This window comes from Python bivittatus, unplaced genomic scaffold, assembly GCF_059951505.1.
Source record: "Python bivittatus isolate LINGU-HERP-01145 unplaced genomic scaffold, Pbiv_v1 ctg000220_np1212, whole genome shotgun sequence".
NCBI classification, from domain to species: Eukaryota; Metazoa; Chordata; class Lepidosauria; order Squamata; family Pythonidae; genus Python; species Python bivittatus.
In genome coordinates, this window is record NW_028277048.1 from 27,717,857 (window position 1) to 27,743,054 (window position 25,198).

The 25,198-nt window shown below is 37.2% G+C and overlaps 1 protein-coding gene across 8 annotated transcripts in view; it reads left to right on the forward strand.

The window, feature by feature from the left end:
- STXBP4 (syntaxin binding protein 4) overlaps nucleotides 1-20,222 on the forward strand; it is a 102,073-nt gene extending 81,851 nt beyond the window's left edge. For 5 of the 8 annotated variants that reach the window (XM_088138195.1, XM_088138200.1, XM_088138196.1 and 2 more), the window contains 2 exons: nucleotides 5,080-5,137; nucleotides 18,550-20,222. In XM_088138195.1, the coding sequence (XP_087994321.1) occupies nucleotides 5,080-5,137; nucleotides 18,550-18,664 (173 nt within the window). In that variant the 3' untranslated portion in view covers nucleotides 18,665-20,222. The remainder of the gene's footprint in view (nucleotides 1-5,079; nucleotides 5,138-18,549) is intronic. The other 3 variants (XM_088138199.1, XM_088138201.1, XR_015795713.1) reach the window with 2 other exon arrangements.
- Nucleotides 20,223-25,198: the final 4,976 nt, after the last annotated feature.

Here is a 25,198-nt window from a genome sequence, read left to right on the forward strand (position 1 = left end):
GCATGAGTGAGGATTGAGGCCCTGCAGGATAGGTATTTTGGTTTTATGTTGTTTTAGGAGGTGTTTATGATTTATTTTTGTCTTTTGTATTTTTTAATTGTAAATCATTGGAAGTTGGTCAGCTTATAAACATAAATACTACAGAAGGAAGAAGAGATGGAGGAGTTGTGCACACAATATTATTATATCTGGCTGTGTCTATAAAGATGTAACTTCTGCATCACTCACTTCTAGGTGACTGCAAGTCTTCTATGTCTGGGTCTTTCTGATTTTTTTACCCCACAGAAAGCACTTTCACACTAGTATAACTGAACATCTGCCAAAACCAGCTGTCTCAGATTCCTTTTGTCTTGTAGAGAATTCAGGGGCATTCACTCTGGTTGTTTGATGTGACTACTAGATTTTTAGGCCTCTTCATTGCATTGTACAATTTGAAAATAAGTCTCAGAACACCTTTCTTCCTATGACATGCACGTGCTGCACAACTGCAGGGCAGGTCATTAGAAAGAGGAAAGCTATCTTTCAGAAACTATTCTTTTTTTTCTTTTTTAACTTCTCCCAAAAGACTCTGTCTGCTTCCTCTTATTGAATAACAAAAACTATGCATGGGTAAAATAAATCCCCAATGTGGTAAAAATGTAATAATTCCATTAGCAAGTGATCTCTGGGTTTTGATCACTAATTTGAAGCCTAAGTTTATTTATTTACTTTTTATTCTTTCATCCATTTTATTTAACATATTTAACTGCTCATCAATATATGTTCTCTGAACACTTTGAAAAATCAATAATAAAATCCATCTAAAATGCCGAGTTCAGAAAGACCATTGGTGGTGACCAAAGTTTAAGGGCTTTTAGTAGCACTGATTATATTTAGGGAACAAGGACAGGGTCCATCAAATACTGAGCTTAAATACAGTATGTGGTGGAGAATTAAGCAAGTCCTATGGGGTTATTCCTGAAAACATAAGAAAACATTTGAGTGGGAGTCAATGGATAAGTTGATGGCATCATCTTCATCACTCTGTTTACTCAGTTTTGACCAGTGTGAGCAAAATATTTGATTTCTGGGTAAGTATGTAAAGGATTGTCTCCTTAGCCATTTAATACTACTGAGGCAGGAGGATAGCCACTCTTAATTTGCCATAGACTATGCCAAATCCTCCCACGAAGAATGTTTTGTAGAGGTGGCCTTCTGCAGAACTGGAAAACTGCCTCTGGCATAGAAATAACTAATTACAACTCTTTTTGTAGAGATGGAGCTTGATGGATCTAGCCATCCTTTCCTAGTGCTTGGCTTTTAACTTTCACACTGTGAACCAAAACCTCTGTTGTTTGCCTGGTGTTTAATCATATCAGTGAGTATGTTGCTTGGAGAAAGGGTGTGAAAGTGCACAGGCCTGGATACTCCTGCATATTATTAAAGCACATGGGCATCTTCACAGGGACAAGAAGGGCAAATGATGACACCTGCATAATGACACAATTTTGCAACTGCCTGTGACTTACATACTTGCATGATTACCTCATCCCATGGATTTTGAAATCATCACTGTTTGCTAGGTAGGTTAGTAAGTTGCTATTTGCATCACATTTTCACTAAGGAAATTTCCTAGTAAACACTTGCATTACTAGGCTGTTTATAACCAATGGCAAATGTCAGTAATAAATCAAACCTTTTCTCCAGACAGAAATTCAGTTAAGGCTGAAATAGATTATGGTGGAATTCCTTTTCTGATTGGCATTAGGTCAATAACCTATAAATTAATTTGTGCACTGGCAACTCTTCAGCTTTATGTGATTCAGAAATAATCTGCCTGCCAAAGCTTTCAGAGGCCCTTTCATAGTAGACTAAAAGCTTAACTAAGAGGAAAAGCTTTGTTTTCTATCAACAAGTTTTATATAGATTGCCAGTGTTCTAGTCTGCACTTTACAAAACAAATAGCAAGCTTACAAGAAGTCAAGGTTGTATACATCAGAGCATTTAAACCCGTGAGACCTGCGTGAAGAACCATTTCCTGACTTCTGAAGGAAATTCACATTTGCTGTGTCTGTAGAGCAAAACCACTAGCAGGATTTTCACATCTAGCACTTTAACCTCAGGAAATGAAGTCGGGGGGTTGCCATCATCAAGCACCTATAGCTCACTGCAGGAACCTTGAGTTCTGCTCTGCTTCTCCTCCTTGTTGCTGATGCTTGTTTGCCTACATTTTCTGAATGAAGAAGCAAACAAGCAGTCAGGACCAGAAACATGGAGGAGAAGCTTCTGTCTCCATTTCTCTTTCCTTTTGTATTGGGTCCAAAGTAAGAAGGCAAAGACAGATAATTGCAAAAGGAGTAAAAACAAAGGAGATTCTCTGAGCAACATACAAACTAGGAGCTTGCTCACTTTGGAAGTGATTGGTCTTTCAGAATTGGGTCTTAGGGGCATGTCCGTACTATACATTTAAAACTATTTTCCCTACCAGCTGTATAGAAGTATAGCTTCCATTATAGCCAGTATGGCCAGAGGACAGCACCTTATTTGTAGGGAGTAAGGAAGATTACCTTGATGGAGATATGCAAAATCCATTGCCTGGGGCGGTGGGGGGGCGTTTAAGTCCAGAATGAGATAACATTTGGAAACAGCTTAGGCAGATGCCTCCTTAATGCACTTAACTATAAGAAGGAAGAGGAGGTACTGAACAATCAAACTTGCAAGATTCTATTATTATAGCCAATCTCAATAAAAATAGTTTTAGTCTATGAAATTGATTTCCTAGTCTGGTCTACCTAGTGGTGCTGACATTATTAGAGAAGGCTAATTTGAACCAATTTCATCCATGAGCTTTAAAGCAATAATTGTACTGAGTCCTTAGAGCATCTTGTAAAATAGATGGACTTGATTATTGCCATATTACAAATGAGTGGAGTAAGAATGAGAAGTTGTGGTTTGACTAAGCATGTTCATGAAAGATGAGATTCAAACTTGGGATTTCCAGATTAGTAACATTGATTTACTAAATGCTGAACATGTTTTAGTCTTCTATGAAACTATCATGTATTGAAGATTCCCTAATTTCCACCTCTTCTCCTGAAGTACTTTTCCCATAGGTTTTCCAGTTCTATTGTCTTTTGCCTCTAGGCCTATCTATAGATGATACTTTAACCACACTTAACTTTAATTCTTCAAAGGGCATCTACAGTATTATCCCAATTAAGTCGTTCTTTTCCACTTCCTCAGTTGATGCATGCCCTAGAGAAGTAGAGGGTGAGATTTCCAATTATGAGAGGGCAGAGGCATGGAAGGGAGAGGGAAGTGGCAGTATGCCAGTGCCATACAATATTTAAAGTGTTGGATTTCAAACAAGATAACCCAGGTTCAAGGTCAATTCAACTGCAGAACTCCCTGGGTGCTCCCTGAGTCAGTCACTACTTCACAGAGCTGATGCTGTGGAAAGAAAATAAACAGGGACACCCCCATTTATCCTATTTTGAGTTCTCAAGTGAAATCTAGAGTAGAAATGTAATATAAAATATGCCATAAGTTTTATACAACATTTTTGTATATATTGACACCTGAATATTCAATAATCCATCGGCCATTATTCTGATGGTACAATATAGACAGCTACTAATGACAAATAGGTATTTTGTTGAAATCTCAGCAGCTGAAAAGCATGGAAAACCCTAGCTGAGATGGTGAAATTGACAGCTTTGATTAGAGAAAAGACATTGGATAATTTGAAAGCTAATTGGAAGCCCCTTATGGACTTTTTGCGGGAAACAGAAAAAAAATGAAGTTATAATATATGGATTTGATGATTAGTAAAATTAATAGATTATAGAAAAATGGATGTTAAGTTGAAATCTTAGAGTAAGAGTTTGATGTATGTTTTAATTATATATGCTGTAAAAGAAATCTGAAGTCATTTTTTTTGTATTTATGCTTCTTTTTATACACTTTTGCTTTCTTTCTCTTTATTCTTTCTTTTTTTCTATTCTCTTTCTTGATTATTAGTTCTTGTTAATTTTTATCTTTCTTTTTTTTAATTTAATAAAGTTATTATATAAAAAAGCTTTGCAGCTGAAAAGCATGGAATTCAGGCATTTGATTGTTAAATAAATTTGTTTGGCATGGTAGAAATTATAAACTATAATTTAAACATACATTTTTGTATGTTTCTTCTTTCATCTTTTTTGTTTTTCATTTTACAGATGTAAAATAATTGTTATTTTGAAATGGAAGCTCATGCAGTGTTTGCAAAAATTCAGAGCAAGTAGATGAATGTGTGTACCCAAGCAGAATGTTTACTAAAGATGAGAAAATGAATGGAGAAATATTAAGATGGGTAAACGCTTGTAGAAGGGTAGTGGATTCTATGTGGCCTGTTGCAAGGAGTAGACATTTGTTGAAGAAGTAAACGTGGCTGTGTAAAAGTCCATGCTTCTTCCCACTTTGTTATATAGATGTGAGAGTTGAATTATGTCAGGAAAAACATAAAAATATGTTGAATGCAGTGGGAATGGGTTGCTTAAGAAGTATATAGCATAAAACAAAAAGAGGGTCAAAAACAAATGGGGATTGAATGAATGCGGATTGAATACAAAAGTGAGCAATCAGTACAAAAGAATTACATTGAGGTGGTTTGGTCATATATAGAGAATGAGTGAGGATCATTTTGCAAAATAAACCTATGAAGGGAGAATGAAGAGGTCAAGAAGAAAGGAAAGGCTGTGAAGATCATGGTTGGATAGAGTGGATGAGTTCCTGAAAAAGAGAGAGCTGAGAAATTTAAACTACAAAAGGCAGTGGATGAATCTGTCGATGGATACAGTGAAAGCAAGAATGGTTTGTAAGGACAGAAAGGTATAGCGAATGTGTTGATGTGAAGACTTCCTTGTTGTTTCTTTTATCTTCTGCCTTTAAGTTCTTATACTGATTATTTTTTACTGTTTTTTGTGCTTTACAAAATATTGTTTACCTTGAAAGGGAATAGTTTGATGTGAATATACACATGTCTGAATGTGAAGTTTGCAGTACTGAGAATGATTTGATCTGTTTTGTTTTTATCCATGCTTCTCTTCCCCCTTGACCTAGGTCTGCCTTATGGATGGGAAAAGGCCTATACAGCAGATGGAATCAAATACTTCATCAAGTAAGTGCATCACTGTCAGAAGGCAGTTATAAAAATAGATAGATAAAATAAGGATTTTATCATCTTAGATGCATATGACCGCTAATGAATATGATCACTATGCTAGTAAAAACATTCTGTAGCTGACACATACTTTGAAACATCATGGTTATGCGTATCTATAGAAATGTTGGGTGTGGAAATAAAACAGAGTTATTTTTTTTAAATAAGGAAAGCTTCTATGGATGGCATTTCTGTTATTGTGTTGTCTTCAGATTGTGTAAATCGTTTGCCTTTTACTAAGGATTTCCAGGGAAAGGAACATTTTTAGTGTGTTAGCCACCCAAGTCACTTGGTGAGATGGGTAACCATATAAATCTAATAAAATAAAGAAATAAATTTTACTTTCTTCCTTTCACGCTTTAAGCAAAAGCCTATCAAATAATCATATATAGACTCTTACCATGTTAGCTCCACCCAGACCTCCTCATTCTGATTTCCACATCTGAGTGTAGCTGTTGGTAACAGTATCTTAATGATTTGGGTACATTCCCACAACTCAGTATCCTGGTTACCCCAAACCTCTATACAGTACATCAACAGATACTCACATACTGTTTGCTATGAGCTGCACTCAAGATATGGAAGTATGTCACAGCAGGGCTAAAAACAGATCTCATAATCTTCTACAGGGTGACACACACACACCCATGCCCAATTAACACATGAACTGGGTTAATTTCTTGGTTCTGGGATTAAGGTGTTCTTGATTAAAGAATATGTCACTATTATCTGAAATACTCTTTTCTTGGCTGTCATTCATGTACTTCTAAGATCCCCACAGTATGTCCTGGTGTGGCTTAGAGATAGCAATCAGACTACAAACTATTAATGGGGAAAAGATAAGTGCAGTTAACTCATTTGTCTCACCAACAGCCAGGATTCAAAACTTTATTCTCATAACAGTCTTTTAACTCCCACCCAAATGGTTTCCAGATAGGAAGCAATCAAAAGAGAGGAGATTCCTCTTGTTCAGTGTTAGCCCAAGTCATCTTGCTACCTCAAATGATACAAATTTGATGCTGATGCATACAAGTTAGGATTCCCATAGAAAAAGATGTAAAAATATATCCTTGTTCAGTAATGGTTTCAACCCCTTTGTAAATTGTTATGTTGTTGCTGCTGCTCCATCTACTAATCACTAATTTCTATGTGAGTTTAGCACATACACTTATAGCACACACATGCACTGAAGCAGTTCACTTCACTTTGCTGCATGGCAGAAACAGCCTGATAAAAAGGGAGAGTGTGCAAACACAGCCTTGACTCAAAAAGCAATACGCTTTGTTCATTGAATTAAAAACTCTTCTCAGAATGCAGGTTGGAGGCTAGTCAATAAGTCACTCTGCTTCTTAGCATTTTGTTTGTTTCTATAAAAGTACTAGAACTATTTTTATTTTATGTCCTATATCTCCTTCATGGGGGAGGGGGGACTGAGTTTGGTGTCAGATTAGTTTTGTGCTTGTTCTTTGTGTTAATCAATATAAAGTCATCACTCAAAATGTGTTGCACATTTAACAACAGCAAACTTTTATCACCAAAGCAAAATGAATGTGTGAAATTTCATCTCACTCAATTCAAACAAATGACTTTTAAAGATTTCCTCTGAAACTTCAGGTAGAGGTGATACTGAGAAGTATATTTTTTACAAAAGCTTAAAATAGGTTACTAATCCTCAGGAAAGATGGTGATCTCTCCTCTCTCCCTAAGATTGAAAGAATTAATATCAGCTCCATTTTCCCATTTGTTATTTAAACCTCTGGTAATTAACAGATTTTCTTAAGGAGCTTCCTTTGGAACAAACCAATCCTCAAAGAATTTCACTGACAAGCACTTTTGAAACAAATATAATAGGCTGAAATGAGATTCAGGACTGCCAGAAGATCTCTAAAGTTTAAACATTTTAAAGAAGTTTTTAAAAATTCTTTATACATCATAAATATAAACTAGCACCTTAAAAACAGAAACACAACATTCCAGTTTATACATCACACTTTTAGTGAGTAAGCATCAACGTTTTAGTCAAATAATCCTCCTGAAGAGAATGTGGCAAATTTTCTTTAGCTTAGAGCATACAGTGCAGCTTTATGTTATAGAGGAGACAGAAGATTGAGCCAATATGGCACATACTGCTTGAAACTGCTCCTAAAATTGCCTTTTTAATATTATTTACTGGTTGTTCCTGGGGTATGGGGTGATGTAGTTTGTTCCTCTTTTATCAGAACTGTCCACTACTAAATAAAAAAGGCTTTAAATTTCCTAGTACTAAACAATATCAAAATAAACAATAACCAGAACTTCAAATTAGATGACCAGAAAAAAGGGAGTTGGCACATCACTGAATGTCATCAGTTAGATAGTTTCAGGATTACCGTATTTTTCCGACTATAAGACGATACTTTTTTCTAAAATCCTTACGCTAAAAATTGAAGGGCGTCTTATTCAAGGAAGTCAGCCGAGGAGAGAACCACGCGGTTGCAAAACTGCCCATACTTTGTTTCTGCAAAGAGGCTTCCTCCTATTGCTAGCCTCCAATCACGAGTGAAATAGCTTGTCTCCCAAACAGACTTCCTCCAATCACGAGCCTTATGTAACTGACGTCAGCTGATGCTGAACAAACCAATTAGAGGAAGGCTGTTTGCAGAGACAAGCTATCGGCAGTTTCACTCGTGCTTGAATGTAATCAGTTATGCAAAAGAGCATGGAAATTGAGCTGCAGAGAGACGGTTTGGACCTCCTCCCACCAAGTATATCAGGTAAATGTTAACTAATTACTAAATAAAAATGTGTTCTGCACTATCTTTAAAATATTGATTTCTTAATTTTGGGTTGGAAAAGTGGGGATTGTCTTGTACATGGGGGCGTCTTATTGAAAAATGCGGTAATTATTTTGCATGGTCATGTACACACATAGAGAGAGAGAGAGAGACTGTAGATTTAACCAGAAGGAAAACCAGATGGGAGAGGTGGTCCTCAACAGGCCAACTGGAGCTCAGAAGATATCCAGTCTTCAAAGGCTCCTCCTCCACATATACTAGAATATCCTCACGGGAGGACTTCTGCCAAATAACAGAGAAACACTACTTTTAAGCCAGAATATTTTAGACTGGCTTCCACCTGCCTCAGCAAAGAGTTAATGACAAGATGAAAGTGCCATTGTGAGGACATGTCCTCCGCAAACTCTTAGTTGGGCAAACAGGATATATGGATGAATAGAAGAGAATATGTGTAGCTCAGGGTTGAACTGTAGAGTCCTTGGAGTTCTCTGAGCTTGGCTGTTTTCTTGCAAATATTTCATTACCCAGCTAGGTAACATCTCGAGTGCTAGAATGGAATGGGGTTTGCTCTCTGTTTATATACTGTGGCATGCCCTGTCAGTGTTGGTGTGGGTGTGGGTTTTGTTTTATGTTTTCCCTCTGATAGTTCTTTGATTAGGGTATTGTTTACTGCTGATTGTATGTCTGGTGATAATTTTGGTATTAATCTCTCCTTATCTGGGTAATGATTGCTGGTGAGGAGATGTTCTCGTCTTTTGTTTTCCTTTTTGTTGTCTCTTTTGAATAGTGTGTAGATGTTGTTTATCTTTATGTGCCTGTTGATGGCTGCCTTGTCTGAATACAAAGCTTCCAGGAATTCCCTTGCATTTTTGGATTTAGCTTGGTCTAAGATGCTGACAGTTTCCCAGCTGAAACTGTGGTTAAGTCTATCCATGTGTTGTGAGATTAAGGAGTTTTCATCATGTCTTCTGACTGCTAGTTGGGGTTCATGGATGCACTCTGCCAGTCTTCTGCCTGTCTGTCCTACATAGTGGTTATTACAGTCCTTACACTGTATGTTGTAGATGACTCCTGTTTTTTCTTCTCGGGCTATTGGGTCTTTTGGTTTGCTTAAGATGTTTTGGAGGGCTTTAGTTGGTTTGTGTGCTACAGAGATGCCATGTGGTTGTAATAGTCTGTTGTAGTTTCTGAGATGTTTCTGATGTATGGCAGTGTGATCCTTTTCATAGCTTGTGTTGGTTGTGTTGTAGTAGATGGAGTGGTCAGGCACTTTTTGATAAAGTTGCGTGGGTATCCATTTTGTTGGAAGATGTTGTATAGGTTGTCTGTTTCCTTTTTCTGTTGTTCTGGGTTGCTGCAGTGCATTTGTGCTCATTTGAATAATGTTCTTACACAGCTCCTCTTGTGGGAGGTTGGGTTGTTGCTTTGGTAATGGAGTACTTGATTAGTGTGGGTTGTCTTCTGATAGCCTTGGGTTTCTAATTTGCTGTTGCTTCCTCTGCTGATGAGGATATCCAGGAAGGGTAGTGTGTTGTTGTTTTCTTCCTCTCTGGTGAATTTTATTCCTTTGAAGATGTTGTTGATTGTTTCAGCAGAGTTATCAACATCAGAACAGAGCAGACTGTCAAATAACATCAAGAGAAGGAAGCAAGTCAAAACAACAAAAAAGGAACAATTAGAGAAAACACATGGAACTATCAACAACATCTTCAAAGGAATAAAATTCACCAGAGAGGAAGAAAAGAAGAACACATCTACACACTATTCAAAAGAGACATAAAGTTTTCCCTTTTACCAGAAGGAAAAAATAAAACAAAACAAAAACCCCACCCCCACCAACACTGGCAGGACATGCCAGTGTATATAAACAGAGAGCAAACCCCATTCCATTCTAGCACTGAAGATGTTACCTAGCTGGGTAATGAAACGTTTGCAAGAAAACAGCCAAGCCCAGAGAACTCCAAGGACTCCACAGGATATATGGATGAGCCCACAGACAGGCATGAGTCAGAAGTCATCCCTCAGTGCTGGTCAGTTATCATCCAGACCACAATGGAAAATTATTGTCAAGTTACAAAAAGGTATCTTTTCTCTAGAAAAGAAGGTTCTCAAAAGTGTTTGTAATCAGATAGTCCCATTCAGACTTTAGCATATATAAACAAAAATTAGTGGAAGAAGTAAATTTCAGTCTGTTCATTCACTCTTCGGTATTGAAATAGCTGCCGTTATGAGGGTCTTAAAATTATTTCCTACTGTTCTGTTTCCAGTGAACAAAATTAGGAACATGTCTTGGTTGTCATGGCAATTATAATTCCCCAAATCATTGTAACTTTTAATCTACTGTGCCTGAATCCTTCAGTTTTGAGCTCAGGGCTATGCTCTCAACTGCATTTCAACTGGAGGTGACAGGAGTTCATTAAAAGCACACAAGCAATTTTTCATTGTTGTAGGGGAAGACAGTATAGTAATGCAGACAAAGGTTGCATGAGAGACAGTTTACAAGCATGATGGCATACATCACATTAGAAGAAGAGCATGTGAAGGTGCCTCTAACCTTTTATGTGAAGTTGTTGAGCCCCTAATAGTCCTGTTGTTGTAAAAGTCGGGGCAAAGTAGACATCTGGGGTTGTTCCCATCACCTGCCAGCAATGCACCTCTGGATTCTGTGTCAAACAGTCTAGAATTTGCACAGAAAAATTAATGGTCACAAGTCTGACATCAGGACTCAACAAGGGCGAAGTAATAGTGGAGCATTTTAATCTCCCAGGACATTCCAATGTAGATCTCAGAGGAGCAATTTTGGAACAAAGAAACTTTGCCAGCACAATTGAGCATGAAACAGCTAAATGTGTGTGTGTGTGTGTGTGTGTGTATGTATGTATGTATATATGTGTGTGTGTGTGTGTGTGTGTGTGTATATATTACATACATAATATATATATATATAATATATATATATATATATTAAGAGGTTTCAGGCTATTTCAGAAGGTCTGAACAAACACAGTGGGTTTAACACATTACAGTTTTTAATTGATAAGATACTTGTACAGTAATCTGTCTCCCATGGAACCTTCATCTGCATTACAACCCTCTCTTCCCCTTCTCCGCCCCTCCCTCTGCCTCATTCCCAGTTTGCTTCCAGGTCCAATGCAAGGTATTGATTATTACCTTTAAAGCCCTACATGGCATGGGTCCAGGCTACCTGAGGGAGCATCTCACCCCCATCACATCAACCCATCCCACCCAGTCAGGCAGAGAGGGCATGTTGCAGACTGCGTCAGAGAGAGAATGTTGGCTGGCAGGGCCCAGGAGAGCCTTCTGCTGTTGCCCCCGCCCGTTGGAACATTCTCCCCACAGAGGTGCAGTGGGCCCCTACCCTCCTGACTTTCTAAAGACCTGGCTTTGCCAGCTTGCATGGGACAATAAGAGTTTTAATTAATCCTGGGGGTGGCTGGCACTCTGATGACGCTCCCTGAACTACTTGCCAATTACCATAAATTCTTGGAATTTATTTATTATTTATTTAAGATTACTTTTATATTGTATTTTTAATTAATTTTATCTTCTCTGTAAACCATCCAGAGTTGCTTTTTAATGAAATGGGCGGTAACAAATTTGATATATAAATATATAAATATTTAGATCCCATATCAGTCAAGCCACTCTGTTCATTTCATGAAATAAGCTGCAGCTCAGGAAAGCTTATGCCTTTAAATAAAAATTGGTAAGTCTTAAAAGGTGCCACCAGACTTTCTTCTGATTTTTGATTATAAGAAAAGCATGCTGGATCTGAGTTAAGAGATATAAGTCCTGAATTGGCCTTGTGCTACTCAGTAAATCAGCTGTTTTTAATGACTACCATTCCTGAGGTATAATGATGATTTAGTTCCCAGCTGTGTTTTTCTAATCTCTGGGAAGCTTCAGCTAAATTCACATCTGCCTTGAGGAACCTGATAGGCAAGTTGAGTATTCTTGCTAATGAAAAAAATTGGCATAACAACATAAAAATGGACTACAGCAATTCAATTCAAAAGAAAAAATAGTACAATACTGGCTTTTCTGCAAATTCCTGTATAGTGGAGCACAGTCAGAAATATTGACTCAGCTTCCAGACAGATGATGATGTCATGAAAACAATCAGGTCTGAAGCTGGTGCAAAACAGTGGTGTGGAATTTTCAGGAATTTGGGACACTTCTCGGCAATCCTTGGTTTTCTTCCCGTCCATCTAGTTCAGCCACCAGCAACCTAAACAAAACTCCAGAATGCCACTTTACACCAACTAGATCCTAAAATTTCTGAACTTCCTCAACTATCTAGTCTAGTCCCATTCAGAATATATTTTTGCCACTTGTTACAAGTCCTTCATCAAACTGCTTCCTGCATCCTTACCTTCCTTATCATCTGTTCTTTGAATTTTGGCCACATGTCTAGACATTATTTGATCCCGCTGTCCCCTGCTATAATGGTCTGTCTTTCCTTTATCCCTTGTTCTTCTGTAAGATACTGAGGTGAAGATGGATAGGATCAGAGCAAGACAAGTCCTTGGTGATACTTTTTCATATCCAATAATTCTTTGAGAATCAAGAAAAACTACTATTTTTCTCTAACCCCAGGCCTGTTGACTACCAAATAAACAGAAGATATTAAAAGAAATGTTGACTTTAAGGTCAAACCATCTGGTTTTGATTGTAAAAATAAGTAACTTCTCAAAATGTTGGCATGTTCTGGATCTCTTCAAACTGTCTCTCCAGTTGCTCCAGAAGGAGATTTACTGTACTTGTTTCAGGTTTTTTTCTTCTGCTTTCTTTGGACTGTATATCCCCAGCAAAGCTGAAAGGTAAAAGCATTATGGCTAAGACAATGAAAATTTAATCCTATGGACAACATCAGCATTTTGTTCTGTTTAAAGACAATAACATGTTTGTTTATAACTCTTAAAGTACATCCTTTCCCCAAGAAGCTTAGAGTATTATTTTATACTCACAGCATACAACAGCCACCCTGAAAGATAGATTTGACCAGTATTACTCAGTTACTTCCATAGATGAGGAGATTCAAGCTTAAAATAGCTTTACCAAAGCTAGTCTATATGTAATAATTGTTAGCTATAATACTTCATACAAGTGTGATCCATTGGGCACTTGTTATTTCTTTCACATCAAAATCAGTACAACTTAAAAGGTCCAAATATGTTTTGGAATTTTTGTTCACTACTGTTGCATCTTTGCTCCCTCAGTTTTCAAAGTTCTTCACAACTTCACAAATCCAATACTTATAACTACTCTGTAAGAAAAAAGGATACCACCATCATCAATAACATCATCAGTCATCCCCATTATTGAAATGGTGTCTGCACTAGCAAATAATTTTAAGGTCTGCAATGAATTTATGGTTGAGTAGACATTTCAGCTTGGATTTTTGTGTTCATGATCATTCTGCTGCTTAACTCTACATAGAATTACAGTTTGTTAAGATAACACATCAGGTTTCCAAATCTTAAAGCAAAACTGAAGAATGTATAGAATTCCTCATTATAGAGTTAGAATAAATAAGTATTAACAGATTAGTTGTCCAGTCTTTTCAAACATTAAATTCATGTTAAAAGATCTGATATTAGAATTAAAGATGCTATTTTTAATTGTGGGTTGCATCTGAATTTTTATATTTGGGAGGCACATTAAGGATGTCACTGGCTAATATATATTGCTAACTAAGGAATGGAGGGTAGGAGGGAATGGAGGGAACAATTCAGAATAGCAATTTTGGATTCCTTAATGGAAAAGAAAGAAAAGCCCATTGTTTTAAGAAGGTGAGTGTTTGGGTTGGGAGAAGTCAAATAAATGAAGCTGTAGATTAGCTGGGAGTTCTAAAGCCAAGGGCTGTGGTGACTCTGGCAAGTATGTTGGGGGGGGGGGGGAGGCAGGTAATTTGCACAGAAAATGAAAGATAACTGGATTTTACAGAATAGTCAGGCAACAAATTTAGAGAAAAATGTAGCAAAGGGATACTACACTACATTTGATTTTAGCCCAAAGGCCAAGAAGCAATGTAGCGCAGGGAAGGGGTTGAGGAAAACGTGGAGAAAAGATTAAGGTAAACATAAGAAAAAGGATTCCCTCCCAGATGAGCAGATGCTTGGTTTAGGGTAGACACAGAATAAAGGAATCAAACTATGCTCAGTACCTTTAGAAGCAACCATTTTTATTCTTTCAGAGCTTTTATGGATTGCTTCCACTTTGACAAATCCATAGAGTAAGAATCCTGTGAGACAGCTTTTATAAGTGTATTCAGTAATGGAGGGGTGGAAAGGGCAAGGATGATGAGAATAAGCAATATTGTATTAAAGGGTGAGAAGCAGAGAGGCAGCATTGCTTAAATAATGGCCATAAAGAAGGCAACTATAGTGTCCTTGTCAGTTCTGTGCAATAAAAGCAAAGTCCAGTAACACCCTATTTATAGCAGCGAGAAAGGAGAATGTTTATATGCACGGTTGCAGGGAGGGAAAGGAGAGAAAATGGAAGGCATGCTTGACCCAAGACCAGTTAAAAAGAAGAAAGAAGTTTTTATCTTATCTTTTTTATTATTACTATTTGTATGTCCACCCATCTTGCAGATGTGACTCTGGGCGTCTAACAAAATTTAAAAACTATACAAAATTAACAGTAGCCGAAAGCAAGGACAAGCATGCTATGCCAACCAAGGAAAGTAGGAACCAACCCATTTGGGCTGAACCATCCTCCTGACCTCCAGGCCTGGGAAAATGGCCAGGTCTTAAGAGCTTTCCAAAAGGCCAAGAAGGTCTGGGCCAACCTAGCCCTGGGTGGGAGGGGGTTCCAAAGGGCAGGTGCCATAACAGAAAAGGCACTAAATAGAATATATCTCTGTCCTAACTCTGTCTTATAGCTTTGATATGAAGAAAACTAACCTCTAATAAAAAGATAATACAGGAAAGTGAGTACATCTGGCAAATAGTTTTTTTCTTTACATTGCTCTTAAAATCAGCATAGAATATTACTTGGGGACTTTGTCGATAGGTTTTACCACAGGCTCTGCCTAGAATTTTTCAAATTTTAAATGAGGAAGAGATAAACCAAAGGTCCCACATGAGGTATTTTCTAAAAGGTTAGGTATACTGTTTGGCTTTTTTTGGCACCCGTTTTGCCACATTTCCACATGGAAGAGTTTCTCCTTAATCTTCTTTGACCCCTCCCTAATGCAGACTATCTTTTCCTCAAAATAGCAAAATCAAAATGAGTCCTCCAATAACTTGTGCAATAATGGTCATTGAAGCTTAAATCAAGCACCTCAACACTTAAATATAACTGCAATTTAGTCTTACTAGCAAAGCCACTGTTGAATGTATAAAATGTTAATAATTAAGCAAGTAATTACTGCTGACTAAATAGATGTTGCAGAAAACACATAATTTTCTTTGGCCTCATTTTGTAGTTACCTTTGCAGTTTTGAAGTCATTGTACTATAATGTAATTTTCTCTTTGTTGAATATTGCTTTTTATTTATCACATACTAGAAATCTATTGACTTTCAATTTGTTTCTCTTGCCAGATTTGTCTCCACTTATCTCATCACTAAATCCTTTGCCACCCAAGACTATTTTTTTCTCTTTCAAATGTGGCATGTTTTATGGATGGTTTCTTGAGTGATAGATGGTACATGGACTTAGATCTGGTTATATGTAGAAAAAAATATTTGTTGACAAAAATAATGTGTAAAATTTAATGCATTACAGTGTTTGTAAAATTTAAATATTTAGAGCAAATGATAGCAGTTTGTGGGTACAAGTATTAATTCATTTTCTCCAGCATGGATAGAGCTACCTGACATTACTTTTTGCTATCACAAATAGCTAATGCTATCAGGGGTGTCTACAGGTTATGGTTAAAAAAAAAAAAAAGTGAAGATGGTAGCCATGACAGTACAATCCATGTTCCACCTGCTTATGTGCAGGGTCAGGGTCACCAGGCTCAACCCTTGCAATTGTGTGTGGAAGTAGGAATTGATAGATTGATTATAGTCGCATGTTACTCTAGTGAATGGTGATAATGGAAAAAACAAAGATTAGTTTGGGGAAAATTGGATATTTTGAATGAATAAGTTCCAGGGAAAAATATTATGTTGCTAAGGGGAGAGATATATGAAGAAGGCAAGAAATGTGTGAAAATAAAAGGAACTCTTAAGCAAGAGGTTCAACACTGAACGAGGAATAAGATAAGCTTCCCTTGTACAACAGAGATATCAAAATCCCTATGATAAATAGTAGATCTGTGTTGTGGACATGAATATATGCATAATGCTGTATATAGACAATGCTGTGTTGATATCTGAGAATGCTAATGATTTGCAGAAAATGTTACATAGATTATGTGATAGAAACAGAAGTACAGATCTGAAAATTAATGTATCAAAGACCAAGGTAGATTGTTTGATTGACAGGAAAAATGGAGTGAACCATTGCAATTTATAAGCAGCAAGTAGATTAACTTCTGTACCCTTTTCTGGGGGAATGGAAAAATTTTAAGATGTGCAAATGTTGGTAATATGCTAGGAATGAAAATTAAAACAAGTAAAACTAATTGTATAAGAACATGCTTCTGCTATTGTATTGATGTGAGAGTTGAATATGTGAGGAGAAATATGAAAGTTGGATGCAGTGGAAATGGAATACTTAATGAAATACTTTGTGTGGTTAAAAACAGAAGAGTTATTGTCAGGAATGAATCAGTGCTGAATAAAAATGGAGTGAATATAAAAATGAGTGACCAATACATTCAGGTTTGATCATACAGAGAATTATGAAGACCAAATTGCATAAGAGGAGGAGGAGTGAATAGGTTAAGAGGAAGGGGGAAAATGAGAAGGTCCTAGTTGGATGGAGCTCATGAGATGTTCAAAAAGAGAGAGATTATAAATTTAAAGGGGAGACCATCCAGTGTTTAGATGAGGTGAAAGAAAGGATGGTTTGAAAGGATAGAAAGATGGGGAAAAGAGCTATAGTGAATGATGTTAGTGTAAACTAGATTTAGTTTCCTTTTCCTTTCTCATTTCCTGCTTTTCTTTTCCTTAGACTTTTCTATATTTTGCATAGTCTTCCTTCCTTTCTTCCTTAATATTGAGTTCCTATATACAGTATTTATAGTATCTGTTGAGAAACATACCAATTAATTCTCTTTGTAGCACTTACGTATACTGTATATAGCCCTTATACATAAGGGTACAACTTTGAACCTGGTGTTTTCTAGATGTTTTGAACTCCATCCCTCTTCAGCCACAAAGAAGGGAGAACACCTGGAAGGCATTAGTTATACAAGGAAAGTTGTAGGTCCCTATTGTTACCTTAGTTGGTTTGATTAAATTGGGCAGGTAGAATGGAATCCTGTATATACTTATTTAGGAATAACTTCTTTTTCAGATCAGTTAATTGGCATGCATAGACATCTATTAATGAAACAGAATTTCAATTGAGATATTCTCTGATCTTCTGCCTAAATTGATCAAGTGGATTAGGAGGGTATAAATTCATTTTAGGTTAATACATGTGGCACTTGCTGAAAGAGATTACAGCATGGCATACTCTTCTTTAGAATGCCAGCCAGCCAGCCGTGACATTTGTGCATGTGTGTTGTGTGATTGGTGCCAATTTGGCTACATAAGGATTCATACTCAAAGAATGAATTCACTATTAGTTATTCAATATTCTTCTTATCCTAGCTGGGAAGAGGAGCTCTTTCTCCTTAATTAAGCATAAAGCTTATAACTGGATTAAGATGTACTTTCTGAGCTGGGAACAGTGAAGTGGGTTTACAAAAATGGATTAGTCTCACTGTCTCTGTACATTGCTAATAGGAGTAGTTGCTTTTCACCTACCAAATTGGAATTAGCCATGTCAATGCCTATGTTCACCAACAGGTAGATCGTGGTCTAAATCTAGCTTAGAGTCATGGGCTAGGAGGAATGTCTTATGCAAAACACTGGGATAGAGGATATCACACTATTTTATTTCTTTGAGGGGCAATGTAAGTTTTATTTCTATTTATTGGTGTAAAATATAAAAATTAAACCATTATTAAAATAATCATTCATGAAGATGAACCAACATTTATGAATAAAGCTGTAGATCTGGTTTGCATGATGGCTGTTGAAATGTAATGGGCACATGTCAGATAATACTTGGGTCAAATTCTGAGATTATACTTATGATGTGTGAAATTCTGAAATGTTAACTTTGATGGGAAAGATAATTCTATGGCAGCTGGTCCTTTTCCAACTGAACTATTCAAATCTCTTTCCTCTAATTAATATCTGTGTGGCTATTCAACTTCCAGAAATGAATGTGCTTTTTAAAAAATCCCTGAGTTGTATATTTCTTAATACTGAAATGCATGCCCCTCCTCACCTTTTAATTGGCAGAACAACTGAATCACTGTTCAGTAAATCTGTCTCACTTATCAAGGAACTACACTGTTAGTTTTTCATAACTTCAGGCTAGCTTTTTTCAAAAATATCTGGTATACTTTATCGGCGCGTAAGATCTGAAGTTGATCTATCAGAATAATTGTTGGTTTGTTTTCTAGCCATGTGACACAAACAACATCCTGGATCCATCCTGTCACTAATGTCCTTGCCTTGTCATGCTTGGAAGGGAACGAGGATGATGGTTTCAGAGAGCTTCCGGATCCCCAAACTTGAGACCATAGATGAAAGACAAACTGCTTCCAACAGTTTATTCATCAACTGAAATAAATAAAAGCTTAGTTATTGCTTCTGTATAACAGGTTTTTACGCTAAACAATTTCCCTCAGAATATCAGTATTATACAGAAGAACCGGTTTCACATTCCAAGAGTTTAATTTTAATATTCTTTATGTCCCCACCATTACAAATTCATATTTTTTTGGAAAACAACCATGGAAACCTTCTTTCTTTCCTGATAATTATTGCTGATAGCAGATGTGACCTGGATTGTTCCTTACACATATCCTGCTATATTCTCTTCAACAGTGCTGAGTCCCTCAAGCTAGTCCTACCATGAGGTAGATTTAAGGAAGTAGGTTCAGAAAGCTTTGGGGTCTCATTGAAAGGTGACAAAAATAGTTGATGTGTTTGTTTGTTTAATGCCTTCGAGTCAGTGTTGACGTCTGGTGACAAGTCCCTGAAGTTTTCTTGGCAAGATTTCAGAAGTGGTTTGCCCTTGCCTTCTCCCTGGGGCTGAGAGAGAGTGACTGGCCCAAGATCACCCAGCTGGCTTTGTGCCTAAGGTGGGACTAGAATTCATGGTCTCTTGGTTTCCAGCCTGGTGCCTTAACCACTACACCAATCCGGCTCTCTGTTTATTTGCTTAGCTATTGCATTTTTAGTGGAAGGGATGTTGAAAGGATATTGAAAATATTCTTCCTGTAGACCAGAAGGATGTATTTGAGTAATTTCCACTGGAGTTGGGTAACCCATTCAAATAGACAGCACTATTTGTTCTTCTAGATCTAGAAATATCAGTCTAGCCACATCTATCACATCTGATAGAGTGAGCTGTAGCTCACAAAAGCTTATGGCTTTTAATAAAATCTGTAGGCAGGAAAGATGCTACCAGATTCCTCTTGATCCTTTGTCACATAGACTAGCATGGCTGTCGTCTTACAACATTTCTACCAAATGAATGATATATCTGTCATCCAACTCTTCAGTTTCATAGCCTTTCCAAATAGTTTCAATACATAAACTTAAGTAATTAGCTGAACAGTTTTACCTTACGCTCAGCCATAGTAACATTTTAGCAATCTGGAGATGTTTGGGGTTTTTTTTACCTATTAATTAATGGCTCTTCAGAAGTAGCTTGCTATGTCCAGTGTGTTTCTTTATCCTAGCATCATATTGCTGGTCAGATACATTGCCATTGCTTCAGTTTTTTTACTGACATGTCATGAAAGCAGATTATGTTCTCTTTAAAATCAAAAGATTTTCCAGCCGACTTACTTTCCTTTCTGCCTTAAATAAGATGTATTTCATTATGCAGACAACCGCAAATAGGATATGTAGTCTAAAAATATAGTACCTCAGCATTTGTTAGTATAAGTAATGTTCTTAATGGTTTTTATAACAAAATGAGCTTAATGTTTAACTTTCTTTTTTTTTATTTCCCAGATTATGAGCCTCCCCAATTTCTCACTTTTTCTCTTTGCACATGATATAATAGGCTAGTGAGAGACAATGTACTGTCATTGCATTCAGTCTTAATAGATGAATAAATGAGATTTGTTTCAAAGTTTTGAAGTCTGGTGTATTTAGTCTTCTCAAAGCTGTGACTGGCAATCACAGGGCTAGAAATTTTACTATAGCAGACTATTGTAGCTTGCTAACTCTGGAGTAAAGATAAAAGGCATGTTCCAAAGCATGTACCAAACAATTAACAAGCCAAAATCAGCCAAAAGTTATATATGGAAAGCAATTTATCTGCCCTCAAAGTGTACAGTGCTTGCATTTCCTTCGTCCTATATATCGAACAGTTGTTTCATGAAGTACTTGACTTATGGGAGCAGTAAATTACTATTCATATAATGAATGCCTACTGGCAATAGAAGCATTTTGGGAATAACTTTGCCAACTAAAATTATTTTAGGTGGCAATCCAAGATATAACTTAGGGCAGACTTACTAGAGACTTAGTGTCTTGCTGTAGAAGCCACCCCCTCAAAGTACAAGTCCCTCTAAACAGCTGTGAATGATATCTCCCTAGGATCATTCTAGTGCTCCCCTTTGGAACAGCTGGGTTCTCTTCCTTGGCATCTGCCCTTGATTCTGTTTATTACCAGGAAACCATGGGTTGCCAGAGATTGTTAGACTCTAAATCCTATCAGCCCCAGTCAGCCTAATTTGTGGTCAAGATGATGGGAGTTGTAGTACAACACAGATCTAGGAGGCCACAATTTCCCTCTGTTCATGTTGTAGGTGAGGCAGTGCTGGTAATATTTATTTCTATCAGCAGCAGCAGCAGCAACAACTTAGATATTTCATACCCGCTACAGTCCAGAACTTTATAAAACAGCCGTTTCTTTTCTTTCCTTCTGTCAAATATCTGAAGGTGTTTTTTGTGCTGTGGCACTTGGGTAATTGATATGACATTTCAGTAATTACTGGGGGGACACTAAATTTGCAACAAATTTGTAATAAGAAGAATGATGAAACTGACGTAAATAATTAAGAAGGAATTGGGATTTCTGTGGAATCAAAATGCAGGACCCAAATGCAAAATATTCAAGGCTTCACTGCAGTGCTTATTAGACAATACGTACTGGAGGGGGACCCCACCAAGGAATAGTGGGAGACACTCCCCTGCAGACAAAAGAGAGACTTTGATATTTATACATTTCAGGAAAGGGGAAGGGAAAAGGATGCATACATACATATTCATATGATGATGCAGGCATGCATAAGTAAGTAATAGATTTCAAGTAACCTTCTGCCCCTGTTTATCTACTATCTACAAGGAAAACAATAGCCTTACTGAGAAGAAACAAACCAGTTCAAGGTGCCAAATGCCAGGAAGAACACATCATTCTTCAAGACAGATGCCTTGGTAGTTCACACCAGCTTCAAGGGTGCTGCACGTTCTTTTATGTTTCAATTTTATTAAGGTGCTCCCATTCATCTGAAGCCTCTAGAATTTTACTTTCTTCACCCAAAAAATGTATTTTCCCCACACTATGATCATGATCATGATCAACAACAACAACTTAGATATTTCATACACACTGCAGTCCAGAACTTTATAAAACAGCCATTTCTTTTCTTTCCTTCTGTCAACTATCTGGAGATGCTTTTTGTGCTGTGGCACTTGGGTAATTGATAGAACATTTCAGGAATTACTGGGGAGGGGGCACTAAATTTGTAACAAATTTGTAATAAGAAGGATGATGAAATTGACATGTAAATAATTAAGGAATTGCGAGAAGTTCCTAAACTCAACATTTCTTCTAATATTTACTAGTAATGTTAAGCCATTCTGGCTCTGAAAGCAAAAAACAAACTCCCATGAAACTGTCAGTGAACTTAACCTCTTTATTTACTTTTATTTAAAGAAGTCTCTTCAACATGATTCATGATGAATCCCCACTTCAGTTTCTCTAGTATTTGTCCTAATTCATGATTGCCCTTGACAGCTGAAGGCAGATTTTAAAACACTTACAGAGCCATTGTAGACTCAGAGTGGGATAGAGCCTGAACGTTCACTCCTTCCTAGACAATCAGTTCGACTATCCAGTCACACTTATGTTCAAAAGCTTTTCCTAATATTCAACTGAAGTCTTTGTTCCTTTATTCCATGCCTCACGCTCTGTGAGAAGTGTAACTTTTCTTCATGTGACTGACAACTCTTCAGATTGACAGAGCCCACTTAACCCAGGCAGCCCCCTTTCCCATTCAAATCTCCTTAGCAGTGGTTCTGCCAGCACACAATTACCTTGAGTCAAGGCTGTATGTTGGGAATAAAGTCCTTAGACACAAACCATGATATCCCATGAGCCCCTTGAGCCCTTGAAGCACCTTGAAGCAGGTGAGCACTGCCAAACTTCAAGTATTCCATGAGCCCTTGCAGCAAGAAAGGACTGTCAAGACTGTCAAGGTAAAGTAGGTGTGGCTTGAGCACTGTAGCCAGTCTGTGTTTGGAATGTGTATTTGTGTTGCCAAGTATTGGTAGGGAAGTGTACATCAAAGAGGCTTGCTTTTTTAAGCTATTCTTTCTGCCCAACTCTTTTTCTTAGATAACAAAATAGGCAAAACAGGACAACTGTGGTTTGGTGTTTCCCATGGTAAGGGTGACTTGCATGGTTTATCCCTATGCAAGACAGGGTCTATTTGGGGATAAGTCTATCCCCTTCAGGTTAGTTGAATGGGTCAACTGACTCTCTTGTTGGTATCCCATAATATACTACATCTCCTCCCCCAATTTAGTTAAGGGTGTTGTTATGGCATCAGGGCCATTGCTGGTATCAGTCTTCCCCCAGCATTCTCTTCTGAAAGCTATACATACTCAACTTTTTCCATCCTGCATAGCATTTAGTTTCCAATACCACTATTATCTTTACCTCGGCTTCTTTTCACCAGGGGAAAAGCTTCAATTGTTGGCTTGCAGCAGGAGGAAATTCTAAAGATGAGTTGCCCCCTCCAAAGTAAAAACTCCAGCTTCAGAAGCAGCTTCCTATAGCCTTGGTGTAAATTGAGAAGTTTCAACAGCAAACAGATTAACTAAATTGAGTTTCCAGATTTGTAGTAATTGATATTGGGAGACAAGGAAACAATTATGTAATTCATGAAAAGTAATGTTTCTTTCTCATATTCAGTTCCTGAAAAAAACAGTGTTTTCTGCCTTTAGATTTCCTTATTGATTATTGATTATGTGCTATCAAGTCAGTGTCAACTCTTGTTGACCATATGGCTAAATTGCCTCCAGGATGATCTATCCCCAACCTAACTCTTCAGGTCTTCCAATGGTACATCTATCACTACTGGAATCAAGTCCATCCACCTTATTGCCAGTTGTCCTGTTCTCTTTCTTTCCATCTTTCCCAGCATTGTAGACTTCTCAAGAGAGTTAAATCTCCACATAATGTGCCCAAAATATAATTTGAACCTAGTCCTTTGTGCCTTGAGTGAGAACTCTGGATTGATTTGCTCTATGACACATTTCTTTGTTTTCTTGGCTATCCATGGTATTCTTAGAAGTCTTCTCCAGTACCATTCAAAAAGTATAAATACTCTCTCCTGCTTCTTCAAAGTCCAACTTTTGCTACCATAGTGTGTCACAGGGAAAACCATTGCCTGCACAATTCTGATCTTTGTAAGACACATCATGGCATCTGAATATTTTTCCAAGGCCTTAGTGGTTGTCTTACCAAGTGCTAGTTGATAGCATATTTCCTTAGTGTTGGCTTCTTTAACTGTTAATAGTTGATCCTAAAAGGTAGAAGCTATGTACCTACCACTTCAGTATCTTCACTGTCATTTATAAGACTGGTTCTGTACCTGCTGTTATTAGTTTGGTTGGTTTAACCTTCATCCAATTTTTTCAGTGTGCTTCTTAACTTTAATTACTAGAGCTTCCAGATCCCTTGCATCTTCAGCTATCACAGTAGTGTCATTAGCATAGCATAGGCTGTTGATATTTTTCCTCCAATTTTAAAGCCATGTTCATCTTCTTTCGATTCAGCCTCCCTCAACATATATTCAGCATACAGGTTCTGTTCTGGCATTCATGTTTTCCTTCTTATTTATTCTTTTAAATTTGTAAGATGCCAAAATCTTTCTGGATTCAGGTGACCTTGAAATCAAACAAACAAATAAGGCGAGAGTTTACAGCCTAGTTTCACTCCTTTGCTGACCCAGAGTCAGTCTGTCTTACCATGATCTGTCTGGACTGTGGTTTCCTGTCCCTATGTAGGTTTTGCATGAGGACACTGAGATGTTCTGGGATTCCCATTTTTCTAAGCACATTCCACAGCTTGATATGGTTAACACAATCAAACACCTTTCTATAATCAATGATGCACATATTCACTTCTTTTTAGTAATCTTTGATTTTCTTGATTATATAGCATGCACTAGCAATAGTTTATTTTTTTTATTGTTAAACTTGTATGCCGCCCATCTCCCCCAGCGGGTGACTCTGGGCGGCTCACAATAACAAAAAGGAAAAAACACTAATCCCTTCAACAATGGCTAAAATCCATAAATAATTAAAATAGAAACATACCTTAAAAATATCCTAAAAAACCCCTGTAATTTTTTGCCCTTGTTCCTCAGTCATTTCTAAAACCAGCTTGAATATCTGGCATCTCCCGTTCCATGTAAGGCTCTAATCTATGTTGGATGATCCTAAGCATTATTTTGTTAGCATGTGAAATTAAGGACATTGTGCAATAGTTTGCACATACTGTTAAGTATTCTTTCTTTGGTATTAGTATGTAGACTGACTTTTTCCAATCTTTTGGCTACTGTGTCATTCTCCATAGTTGCTGACATAATTTGGTTAGAATCTTTACTCATTCTTTTTCTGTTGTTTGACATATTTCTGTAGATATTTCATCCAAGCTGATAGTGACCAGGCAGCTGATTTGATTTAATCCTGTAGTACTAGAGTTCTTGTAAACAGGGAATATCTTCTAAGGTATCTTGGATGGCAACATTTTTACTGTATAGAATTTCAGCATATACCTTCCATCTTTGTTTGATCTTC